Genomic DNA, 13726 nt, shown 5'->3' on the forward strand with positions numbered 1-13726 from the left:
AAGAATGTTTTACCAGAAAAGGAGATAAAGCATGGTTGGCTATACAAAAATGAAGCACTTTCTTGTCTGTACACACTTATCGATAGTACTAGAAAGAAGCATTATGGATAAACAGTCATGCCTGAAAAATGGTATGTGTTTTTAATTTATGTGTGAGCTTCCTTATACAGAAGTCTATTATGGAAGCTTACAGAATGTTGCAGTTAGATTTTTGTGTAGATTTTATTCAAGTAACTACTGTGGTTTTACCTATCATACAATGTAAGACATATTTCACACCTACTTTGTAGCATGGTTTCCTGGCCTTCTATCCACCACAGTGAATGAGAATAAGTTCGCCATGGCTCTAGCTATTGTAGGGGATGATCACGACATTTTTGGCAGAGATGTTGAGCATTCCTGACAGCAGTATATACACTGTTTTACTTACTTACTTTCTTTCATGACATGTCTATTCACAATAAAACTTGAAGTGACTAATCCAAGAAGGAAACCAAATGTAATAGTAGACATGTCGGGGGCTTAAGCGACTTGCAGCACAGCATGATTAGGAAAGTACAAAAAAATTCTTGTAGCTTTTTCCTCTTTCCTGTTTGATACAAAAACCACCATTACAAATAATTAAAATAATCATGGCTTCCAGTTTTATGGAGAATATGCTGTTCTGAAGGCAATATTTGAGTATTGGCACAGATTCTATGATTGTTGTGCCATACATATCAGAGGATAAAGAAACCATGTTAAGCTAGATCTTGTTTAAATTGTCACGGGAAAAAATTTCCTTATTCTTTACTAACTCACCTTCAGTTTTAACATATTTTTTTTAATATTCAAAAGTCCAGTTCCTCCCATTTTTACAGATATTATTGAGTTATCTCTTAAACTGTTGTTTTTATAAAGTATCTCTTTGTCTGTCTATACATTACTGAAGCAGAAATATTTTTTTACGTCTATATAAATACATCATTTATTTTGTGTGATTCACTACTTTTAGTCAGATTTTTTCCATATTTTGTGAATAACCTCAAAATGTTTCATTTTGTTCACACTGCCCTATACTATTGATAGTGGTTGTAAAAATGTACATTATACTAAATCGTCAGTTTTATTCATTGTTCTCTTTCATGTGTTTTTCTAAATATTGTATCCATTCTGCAGTATGTTTTTGTTAGTTATTGACCTTGTCTCCATGGTATATAGACACTGCAAAGAAACTTCTAAAAACAATGGCAACAGGACAACAGGTGTAAAACACACCATATGGCTAAAGATACAGATATGCTAAATTAAGCATATATGGCTGTCAAAATAGCATTTTGTGAAGCTTTCAATGACTGTTGTAGCAGAACCTTATTAAAAGACTTCTCACAGAATTCAATGAAATTTGTCCCCTTTACAAAGTAAGATCCTAGAGGACTGCCCCAGTTTAATTTTTACACCACTGCAAAATGAGTAGGGTATACTAGTTTCAATTGCATTGAGAAACAGCTGAAAACACTAAAATTGAACAAGGCCCCAGGACCCAATGAAACTGTTCAGAGATTCTTTGCAGAATGGACAGTTGGGTTACTGACCCTCTCAACCACAATATGCTGTAGATTACGTGATGAACTAACTTTACTCAATTATTGGCAGAGGGCACAATTCACATCCATAAACAATAAGGATAACAGACATGATCCACAAACTTCTGCCCAGTATTACTGTCATCCATATGGTGTGTAAGCTTAGAACACATTTTGATCTCAAGTATAATGAGATATCTCTGACAGAGTGACCTCTATTGGAACCAGCACGGGTTCCATTAATATCAATCAAGCGAAGCTCAACTCTTGCTTTACTCACAAGACACCCTGAAAGGCATGGGTCAAGACAGTCCTGTAGATACAGCATTTCTTGACTTCTGAAGGGGATTTGAATCAAGAAGCAATAATTAATGAAGTATAATAACATGGGGGGGGGGGGGGGGGGATGGCATAACACATTGTCTTGGATGAAAAGTCATTGAGAAAGCAGAAGTAGCTTCAGAAGTGCCCCACAGAAGTGTGTTGGAGCCCTTGACTCATGCTGTATGTTAATAATCTGGGAGACAGTATTAATATTAACTCATCTTTCTGCAGGTGAGACAGTTATAGGTAACAAACTACTCTAAAATGCTGCACAAATATTCAGTCACATCTTCCTTTAAACATTTAAAGATCAACATCAATTAATCACAACTGGACTCAGTCAACTAAATCAAAGGCTTGGTAGTAATAATTTGTGGTGACATGATATGGAATAATTACATAGGCACAGTTGAAGCTAAATCAGAAGGCAGACTTTGATTCTTTGGTAGGCTACTGTGGAAATACAGTCAGTGTGCAAAGGAGATTGCTTACTGAACACTCCTGTGATTAACCCTAGAATATTGCTCAACCAAATAGGACTTACCATAGGGCGCATTGGATGTACACAAAGAAGGGGAAGCACAAATAATCAAATGTTTGTTTGACACACAGAAATGCTAAAAAACTGAAACATCAGATATTTGAAGACTGACGTATAATATCATATGAAAGCCTACACATAATGTTTTGAGAACTACTATTAAGTGAAGAAGCTAGAAGTACGCTGAGCCCCCTACGTATTGCTTCTGTGGGGACTGCAAAGATAAGGTTATGTTAATAACAGCACATATAGAGCATTTAAGCAGTCATTCTAGCTATACTTCCAGTGGAACAGGAATAAACTGTAATACATGGTACTGCAGAAGTACCCTGTGGAATGCACATCAGTTGATTTGCTGAGTGGCTGTAGATGTAAAAAAGGATGCTTTGTCAAAGTATTGTATGTAATAGGGTATTTTCTAATAACATATATAATTACTTGTAGCTGTATTACAGCTAACAGCCTCAAGGTATTTCAGTTTTGAATGACAGGAGAGTGCAGAGTGTTTCAAGTGGTATTTTAGAACTGACATTGACTACTAAGATCAAGTTTTTTCTGTAAATTTAATCAACAAGTTATAGTATACAAATATAATATATGAATGAAATTAGCATCAAAGTTAACATCTTTAATGTAGTGACAATATTCCATGTGTACCTATACTATATAATATTCCACTAAAAATGATACTATAACTGAAATTCAAATTTAATAATTTTGTATTTTGTTTCTGTTGAATTTTGAACTATACAGAAACTTCATAAAAAGTAGTAGCACTATGTGAAACAGCAGATATTTAACTTTTAATTATTAACTTGACAATAGAGTTACCAAAACCCACAAATTCTGGCATGTATGATCTCTTCCATGCACTCCAGCATATGAAGATAATTTCTGTGCATTGTGGCACTTCAGTTTAATAAAACAATATTTTCTCTTTACATGTAACCCAAGTATAAACATTGAACTGTTGCAGACTGAATTATTCAACTTCAGAAAGAAATCAACTAATTCAGCATGCACTGATGCCATACAATATACAGCATAAAAACAATGAAATTATTGCATGACATTGTTTCTGTTTTCACTTGATCAGCCTTATAATTAAAAATAATTGTGTTTGAAAACATTCCTAAATGAATACATTTTACAAGTTGTCTGGGAAGGATCATTACATGAACTATTTCCAAAAATGATTTTCTGTAGTGTAAGGTTTACAAGGGATTCTGGGTACAGATCATAATATACATAATAAACAGTTCCCAAGCTTTCTATATACGCATGTATTTTACCATAGACTGATACACATGACCACTGCATTAAGTACAAAGGCAGACTGAATTAAACATGGTGGCTCATCAGAGCAGTTAATGTTCCAAAGATTGTAATTTGTGTGGTCACTGTGACTTATCAAAGCCACACAGCCCCAACCCCCACAGTACGGAGTACGGCCTTTGAGCCCTGAATGGGAGTCATGTGGTTGTCAGCGTCGGTGTGAGTGGTGCGAAGTGGCTGGTGCACGACTGGAAGCTCCATCTCCATTGGATTGGCATGCAAAGGCATGGCGGGCAGCTGCCGGTCCAATTTGTAATCCGAAAACCAGCAAGGGGGGGGAGGGGGGGGGGGGGGTGAATGATGCATCAGCCAACTCGGGAGTAGCAGTATGGGAGAGGAGGTGGCATGTGGGAGTGTCTTTCCCGAATACATACTGAGCTGTCCGACGAAATGAAAGCTTGAACACATGATAGGTCACACTCTTGTGGAAGGGACAAGCTGTACACTGTCATGACACTGAGTTCCTTGGTGAGGGTTGGGTCTGTGCTGTCGGTGAGCAGTAGAAGCACACGATGATCTAATACCATAATTGAAATGTCGTCGACGCGGTCAGATAATATGTTGCAGCACAAAATGAAGGATGGGGCATCCGTGTCTCAAGTACTTGAAATGTGTTCAAAACCTGTGAATGGGGATGATGATGGCATGCCTGAGGAACCCGTAAACTGCAGTGGTGACTCTTTGGATGGAGAAAACCCAACCGTAGGTTGAACAGACTCATTATCGGATTCGTCAAAAGAACATGTGCTCGGGCAGTCCAACTGGGGTGGCAGAGGGGTGTCAGAGTCTATGAAGGCAGGTTTGAGCCTGTGTAGAGAAATGGTTTGCGGGTGATCTTTTATCATAATGTTGAAGGTCGTTTTGCTCCTCCGGAGTACTTCGCAGGGCAAAGGTAAGGGGGCTGTAAGGGTTGTCTGACAGAGTCGTCCCTGAGCATGACATGTGAGCAAGTGCTGAGTGCAGTCAGCACGTACATGTCAGGTGGGGAATGGCTGAAAGGTGGGTGTAGCTGAGTATTTCTAAAGTGTGCATGCATCCTTCTGATAAAGTCTAGGAAGGTGGGGGAATCCCCTGAACCTAGGGGGGAATTAGTTCCCCAGGTAAAACCGGGTTTTTGCTGAAAATGAATTCGGAAATCATCCCTTGTAAATCTGGTTTAAATGTAGGACATAGGCCTAGTAACACCCAAGGAAGTGCCTCGGCCCAGAAACAGTCTTGTTACCTGAGTGCAGTTTTAAGGTTGCGGTGCCATCGTTCCACCAACCCCTTGCTTTGCAGGTGGTAGGCTGTCATATGGATCTTTTTAATACTGCAAAGATTACAGAGAATCGTAAAAAGAGCAGATTCAAATTGTCAACCCTGGTCAGTTAAGATGGTGAACGGGAAGCCGAACCTAGTGATTCAAGAAGAAATGAATCCTTTGGCCACAGTTTCTGCTGTGATATTGGTTAAGGGGACAGCTTCCATCCAACAAGACATTCAGTCTACTGTGGACACGATATACCTATGGCGCTCCGACGGAGGCAGGGACCAATAAGGTAGATATCTACATGACGGAAAAGTCCCTTAGGGATGTCAAACTTGCCGAGTGGTGGAGAGGTGTGACATCCTATTTTGTTTCATTGACAGGAAATGCAGCAGCGTGCCCATGTTTCACATCTTTCCACAAAAATGCTCAGTGACGAGGCAAGTGGTGGCTCAGACGCCAGGGTGGGTGTTATTATGCAAGGCATCGAAAACCTGTTCGCACAGTGTGGGCAGGAGCAAAGGCTGCAGAATGCCTGTAGAAGAGTCGCATCACACTTCATCCAAAATGCCAGGGAACTTAGCCTCGGTAAACACGAGAAAAGACTGCGGGTCCATGAGCTGATCTTGAGTGTCCTCATCCGAAGCCTGTAGAGCGGCAAGGTTGGATAAAGCTAAGATACTTGAAACGGCATTTATCCGTGAGAGGAAATCAGTGGGGACGTTCTCTGTGTCTTTGATGTAGTGTACGTCTGTAATAAATTGGGAGACCAGGTCGAAGTGGTGGAAGCATCGGGGGGAAGGATTCTCTGGTGGGTCACAGAAGACGTCCACCAGCAGTTTGTGATCAGTAAGAATGAAGAAAGGATGGCCCTCGATGTCAGTGCGGAAATGTTTGACAGCCTCACACATCAACTGAAGCTCTCTATCAAAAGCGGAGTATTTCTTCTGTGCTGTAGACAGTTTTTTGGAGAAGAAATGAAGTGGTGAAATTGTGTCACCTTTGCTCTGATGTAATACTGCCCCGTCCATAGTGATGAACAGATTGGCAGACAGATTAGGGTGGATGAGTACAACTGCATCAGCTAAAGCTGTTTTAAGAGCCATGAAAGCCTCTAGCATGGGTTCAGTCCAAGGGACTGGTTTAACGACCGAAGTTTGTTTGCCGGAGAGCGAGTCCATCAGCGGCAGCAGACGGTAGACGACGGCAGTAATAATTTATAGTACCTAGGAAACATCTGAGTTCTTCATACATAGCCGGGGGTGGCAATGACATGATAGACTGCATGCGGGATTTGGGAGGCTGTATTCTGTCTGCAGAGACAGTACAACCTGGAAATGTCACAGAAGACTGATGCAATTGGAATTTACCTTTGTTGAACACAACACCGTTGGATGCCAAAGTCTGGAGGACCTGGGATAAATGATCTTCATGGTCTTCAGTCGATTTGCTGAAAATGAGTACGTCATCCAGGTATGTGAAGCAGAACTCGAATCATCGTAAGATTGAGCCAATGAAACATTGCCACATTTGTGCCACATTCTTTAAACCAAATGGCATGAAGTACTACTGGGACAAACCGAGCGGCATGATGATCGCAGTCTTTGGAATGTCTTCCGGTGTTATGGGAATCTGGTAATAATCACATTTGCAGTCAATGACACTGAATATTGTGGCACCCGATAACATATGAGTGAAATCATTTATATTTGGCACGGGGTAATTGTCTATGACAGAATTTAAACGTCTGTAATCGCCACACATTCAAAAAGAACCATTGCGTTTGGTGATGAAGTGAATGAGTGAAGACCAATTGCTGTCCGATAGCTGTGGGATGCCTGCCTCCAGAAGTTTGTTAATTTGCTGCCAGGCTGCATGCAACTTAATGGGGTTGAGATGTCTAACCATCTGTCTAATAGGAGGGCCAGCAATCATAATTATCTTTTGTGTCATTCCGTCAGTGACAGAAGAGACTGAGAACTGCACATGAGGCTGAGTAATGTTCTAACGAGGAGTTTTGGGACAAGTGGGTCATAATGAGGCATAGCCACTAGAGTGATTGGGAAAAGGCAGCCTGAAAGTAACATGCCTATTACGCAAGTGTGGTGTGCGCTGGTTTGTAGCGGTCAGCTCTGCGCACAGCATGGAGTGAAATGGGGCGCGCAGCGATTGTCTGTTGTTAATTTTGTCTTGGGCAACCAGCATGGGTGAGAAGGTGCTGGCATAGCACAAGGGACAGCCATGGCCGCCAAGTTGCTTGGCTGGTGCACAGGAGAGGGGGAATGTTTATCAACAAGCAAGGCAGCTGCATGTGTAGTGGGCATGATCATGCTGCACAAGCGACTGTTATTAGAGACACTGTTTGAAACACGAGGCACTGTGCGTAGTGGGTGGTTGGGCAGTGTGAAGGTCACTGAACGCAAATCGTCACACACAATGATTGTTTTTTAACTAACCTGATGACTGTTTGAACTGATGCTTGGTGATGAAGTTCGATCTGGTGAAGGAACTGCAGATTGCAGTTTCAACAGTGAGGTGCAGGCCTTAACAACCTCGTTGTAGGTGTGAGCAATGCGTTGTTTCAGCTTGTTATTGTCCCGGCAGAGGTGCACCACTGAGTCATATTCTGAAAGTAGGTTAGTGACACACATCACAATCTTGCCCATGAGGACGGAACACTCGTGTACTAAATCCCATGTTACGGCGGAAATGGAATGAGGAGACTGGGTGCCAGAGCACGGCATCTGAGTGTTAGATGGATGGTGTAACACTAAAAACTGGACTACGTTCGGGGAGAGCTTGTAATGGGACAAAAAATCCATACCGAGAATTGGTTCATCGATGTAGAAGGTCCACAGGAAATGCAGAGAAGGGGATAGGTGCACCATCACTTTCACAGAACTGACAATTTGTAACTTTGATGCACTGACAGCTCGTAGGAGAGACTTCGTCGGTGAAAAGTTTGTAGGAGCTAATGATCGAGGTATGATAGACATGTCAGTGCCAGTGTCAAATAGGTAGACAAACTGTGATGAAATGTCTGTCACATATAAACAACCACTTGGCAAGGTAACCTGCAATTCTTGCACTTCTTGGCCTCAGCCCCAAAAATCTTGTGGTACTGACAGTATAGTTGAGCCAGATGTGGCGGTGGCAGTGACTGTGATAGCAGGGGAGGCTTGTCCTCATTGATCTGTTCTGAGACGTATGGAGTGTGGGCAATTCTTGAGTGCTTGGAAAGAGGAGAGAGTGAACGAGTACTGCCTGGGAGCGGAGAAGGCGTGGACACAGACCAGGCCCTGCCCCTGCCAGCAGACAGCTGGTAAACAGGAGGGGTGGTGTCACACAGCGATGGTGGATGAGCTGGGTGTTTATGGTGCAGGAGCACATGCAGCTGATTTGCAGTGCATAAGTGAGAACTGACAGACTCGAGTGTGGCAGGAGGTGTATCTGTAGGTTGGTAGGTGACTTGGCAGACCATACCACCCACAGGGTGACGTCTGGCATTGTGTGTTCACTCACAAGTAACCTGAGGCAGCGCCAAAGTTGTCTTGGAGTGCGGCCCCAGGTTTTCCTCATACATATTTTGATTATAAATATTGTTTTCTTGCTGAACTCGTACTTTGGTGGTGGTGTAGGCGAAAGTAGAAGATCACAAATTAAATCCAAGTGGTTGTGAAGATGTGTGACCAAACATAGGAACTTGGAGCTGTCATCAGTCACTTGATGCAACTCGAAGAGGTGCTCCACCAGTGCGAACAATGAAACTGGACTATTCTCCTATAGGGGAGGTACCTCGGGTAGGCGGACTGGAGGTGTAGGCAAAGGTGGCTTCGGCATGTCTTGGAAGGCCTGCGGTCCCGCTGCACAAGAGTTCATGCTGGGATCCGGCATCACCTGAGCGGAAATGTTACTAGCACACACGTTTGGAAAAACAGCTGGTTGTAATGTCTCTGAAGATGCCTGAAAACACAACACGGCAGGCACCGTCGGTACCGTGGGAGCAAACAGGCGAGCAGCACGTAATGAGGGCCCGTAAACTGGGCTGGAAATTGCAGGAATAGCACTGACATTGTCCAACTCAGAAATTATGCAGAAGGCTGGTTTGGCAGACTCAGATGGAACTGGAGAAGGAATGAGTGGTTGTATGGTCAGAAACGAGGCCCCCTGTGGGGGGTTGTGGCCTGGAGCTTAAAGTGGCAACAACAAGAGTTTTCCGTGTACACTGGCCACACGCCCTTCGTGGTAAGACCATAAAACACTGGTGAAACCTGTTGGTAATTGCACTGACATAGTAAAACATTGCTGGGTGAAGAGGCTATGTTGAGGGCACTTGTACCCACGTGGTCATGAAACTGGGCCGCCAATCTGGTGGTTTGTTCTGGAAAACTGGATGCATAAAAATGTCTGTTACTGATTTGTGAGGAAGGTGAGGCTGGTGTAGCTTGGTAATAGTTGACTGTGTGTGTATTTTGCACAAATGGTGGTATTGCACATGGCACTACTGTAACTGACTTCATGGTGCCTAGAGGATCAAAGCACATGTGTGAATTTAGGTCACTTTGATCTTTGTACGAGCAATCAATCATCACACTATTTAGTAGATCATCCACTTCACTTTTCACTTGTTGTTGTGCATAATCCAGCGAAACAAAACCTGAGTCCATTGTTTGAGGTAACTACGTGACACACGGTTGTTGTGGAGTTGCTAAAGTAGAGGTTGTCCTCGTCGAAGATCGTAGATCATTGTCAGTTAGCTGCAAAATAACCAACAACAGAGGGTTGTGTTGGCGTGCTCATAAGAGCTGGGCCTCTAAATCTTTGTAAAGAATGTGCGATAATGTAGCCATGGCATCTGACACAAAACCTGTTGATTCTATACGACCGGCGTGGAAGTCGCGGAAGGTGCAGAAATTTTTTTCCAGGGTCACCAATATGGGATTCTGGGTCATAATGTACATAATAAACAGTTCCCAAGTTTTCTATATACACATATATTTTACCATAAAGACTGATACACATGAACGCTGCATGAAATACAAAGGCAGACTGAATTAAACGTGGTGGCTCGTCAGAGCACTTAATGTTCCAAAGATTGTAATTTGTGTGGTCGATGTGACCTATCGATGCCACAGACAGTTAAACAATGTTCTTAACTCAGACATAAAGTACATTCTAATTACAAGAAGAAGTAATTTTCCCAAAGTCAAAAGTTAATAATTAATGTATTGCAGTAGTTACATTTTAAATATAAAATGAAACATTCTTTCAAACGTAGGTTTGATTGGAGCAGTTTCCAAAAGGGAAATAAATTTAGAATAAATAAAGTGTTTTATAAATTAAATCAGGTTTCTTGTACTTCACTATAATATCAGATTGTGAAAAATAGACTATTGATTATAAGTTTACAAAATTGTGGTGTTTACAATACAGGATCTGCTAGTTACTGTGCAGAATATTAAGTGCTAGACAAAGGAATCTTTGTTTGATACATTATAACAGTCATTTTGTTAGTGCAGAGCTGATACATGAAACACCAAATTCTGTTTGTAAAATACTGAAAATACTAACTGCCAGTATCCCTCAAACCATTCTGGTAGTACAATTTACAGAACTGATGACAAAGAGTGAAACAGTGATGCCAGGCTCTGCTCTCAATATGCCTGCATAACAACAACTGCTAAAAATGTGGAGCTATAGAAGTTGGCAGAATTCCCTTTTTTGCTCTCAATGTTCTGAAAGTACTCATTTTCTTTCTTTTCTGTGTTACATATGTATTGTTTTCTTCATTTTTCAGTGCATGTTTCCAAGTTGGTACCTGGCTGTTGATTTCCAAATGTTTGTGCTGACTACTTTTCTTATCTACATAATATGGCGATGGCCAAAAGTTGGCTGGATTATAACTGGTGTTATAGCCACCTTGTCAGTACTTATACCATTCTTTGTCATATACATGTGGAATATTGAACCAATTGTGAAACCATTTCCCAGGTGAGTAATTGAAAAATAATAGCAGTTGGTAATATTATTCTCTGATATCAATGATGACACCTGTTATACATATTTGCACAGGAGATCAAACATAGTCTCCTTTATTTACATTTGTCTACATTCAAACTGATATCCCATAACATTTTTTTCCTTCTTTGCCCATTTTTCCTTTGTGTCATGGTGCATTGTTATTTGTTCATGAAACTGTCTTACATGACAGTAAATACTGCTGCATCTCTCCTTACTTGCTTTATAACAGCTCTCATGTCACATGTATGCATGCCAGCAAATGAAACCCACTTTCCAGAAAATGTGGAACTGTAATTAGAACATAGTAGAACATCCAGCCAAATAATAAAGATAGATATTCTTTCAGCTCTTGTGCAACATTCTCTTCTAAAATTTACATATTACTTCTTTACGCCAGAGCTACATTAAAATTAAAACCTAAATGTTCTGCATACTTGTATTAGTGTCATATTTCTGCACTCAAGTCAATGTGCTTTGCTCTTACAAGTATCCCTCATTGTTTTGACCTAAAGACATATTTGGCATATCTTTAGTCTGTGTTAACTTACTGAATTATTTTCTGGTGCACAGCAGAAGTGACCAAGCAGAATCTTGTGCAAGCAAATAACTGTATATCTTTCACAGGCATCTTTATGATCTTGGAATACTTAAACTCACTTACCATTACATTTATTCCTTCATAGTTTTAGCAAAACTAAAATATGCATAATTACAATATAATATGCATAGAAATATTTTCATGTAGACTTTGCTGCCTGGTGTAGATTTCAGAGTGAAGTTATGCACTCTGTTGTTAAGGTATTCAAGATGTATATGCTGAAGACATCAGAGTTACTACATCTCAAGGATCTTTTTGGTAATTTGGCAGGGCTTATAATAATTTTGTCTTTTTACATAGTCACAATACTATTGATATAAATTTTTGTACACTGGTGCACTAATTTGTGCATACTGTGAGGTTTGTATCATTGTAAATGGATCAAGGGAAAGAAGGCAATAAAATATAAGAGGTGTATAATTCTTGGAATGTTATCAAAAGGTTGCTGAGTGGGAGAGTGGACTGATGATTGTTGGGTGGAGGTATGGACTGGAAGAAACAACATTTTTACATGGGCTTTAGATTTATTTTGGTTACTTACCCTTGCCTATTCCTTACTTGAGCTGCTCCACTTGGACAATATAGCTTTGTGCATATGTGCTTCAATGAAGAACACAATTTTGCAAGCTAAGCTATTAAATTTCTCACTTGCTTGTTTTTAAAGAATTTTATGATCTACATGATCAGACATTTTGCAAAACTTGTAAAATTACAAGGATACAAACCACCACAAAACAAACTTATCATCCATGTGCTGGAATCAAATATTCAGTACGTGGATGATTCATTTTGTGGTGGCATGGCAGGAAGGAACTCGCTCATTTTCACAAATATTTCAGTGGGATCAATCCGAAGATTCAGTTTACCAGGAAGGAGGAGTGCAATGGGAGACTAAATTTTCTTGAGGTGCTAGTTTTCAAGAAAGAAGATGATAGCTCGGGCCACACCCTTTACCAAAATCCCATGCACACAGACTGTTACCTATACCAGGATTGGAACCACCATCCACAACAAAAGTGAGGCATCATAAAAAGGTTTACAGATACAGCAAGGAAAAACTGTGAACCAGAACACTTGACACAGAATTAAAACAACTCACCAATGAATTGCTCAAGAACAGTTATTTGTTTGCTGAGGTGAAAAGGGTGTTAAGACCATCACGTAAAAATCATAGCAATGCTCAAATGCTGGTGAAATTGAAAGTTTTCCTGCTTTTCCTTAATGACATTACCAACTGCAGAGGAAAAATATGAAAAATTGGAACATCCTGGTAATCTATAAATCATCCCACCGAAGATACAAGATAACATAAAATCAGCCAAGGATGTTTCCCAACCACTTCAAAAAGAAGGAATTTATTGGATTCTGTGTAGTTGTGGGGAGTCACATGTGGGTAATACATAAAGAATGGCCAAGAAATGACTATAAGAACCCAATGGCAATTGCAGAAGAGAGGAGACTGACAGATCAGTTGTGGAACATGCTCTGCAGGCAGGAGACCATAACATTCATTTAAATAGGACTCAAGCACTAGAAGCTTCAAGTAGATACCATGAAAGATTATAGAGATAGGCCATTGAGATTGTAAAGCACCCCTGGAATTTCAATAGGAAGGAGGCAGACATGAAACTGAGTGACATCTGGATTCTGGTGCTGAAGAATACGTGTGCCAGTCTTCTACCATTGAATTGTGACCTCCCCTTCTCTCTTTGCTCCATTTCTTTCACTGATCTTTCCTCTTCTTTCTTCCTTCTTCATACCGCAGCTACATCTCAGGGTTTTCAATGCAGAAATGTAGTGAGAAGGGAGCTCAAGTGTGTGATGGTTCACGATATTGTAGTGCTGTGAGGGAGTGTCACTTGGGTTTGAGAAGACTGATGACTGAAGTATGAACATTTCTCAAAAGAAACTTTTAAAACTATAAATAGTAGCGTAGCTAGTACTATCTATCACTCTACTAAACTGAATGAAGTTTATTAATACCAATCAGCTGAAAAAAAACCTCATCCAATCCAGAAGTCATTCACAGTTAGAGAAATTAGTTTCTGATGTGTGTGTAGCAGTCATTAATACTTAAAAGATCAGTTCAGTAATTC

At 40.6% G+C, this 13726-nt stretch overlaps 1 protein-coding gene across 1 annotated transcript in view; it reads left to right on the top strand.

Annotated features, from left to right (window-relative positions):
- The window catches only part of LOC126334513 (nose resistant to fluoxetine protein 6-like), a 156037-nt gene that overhangs the window by 100143 nt on the left and 42168 nt on the right, over positions 1-13726 (top strand). The window contains exon 9 of the mRNA XM_049996859.1: positions 10809-11002. Within this exon, the coding sequence (XP_049852816.1) occupies positions 10809-11002 (194 nt within the window). The remainder of the gene's footprint in view (positions 1-10808; positions 11003-13726) is intronic.

The sequence above is a fragment of the Schistocerca gregaria genome, chromosome 2 (genome assembly GCF_023897955.1).
Source record: "Schistocerca gregaria isolate iqSchGreg1 chromosome 2, iqSchGreg1.2, whole genome shotgun sequence".
NCBI lineage: Eukaryota > Metazoa > Arthropoda > Insecta > Orthoptera > Acrididae > Schistocerca > Schistocerca gregaria.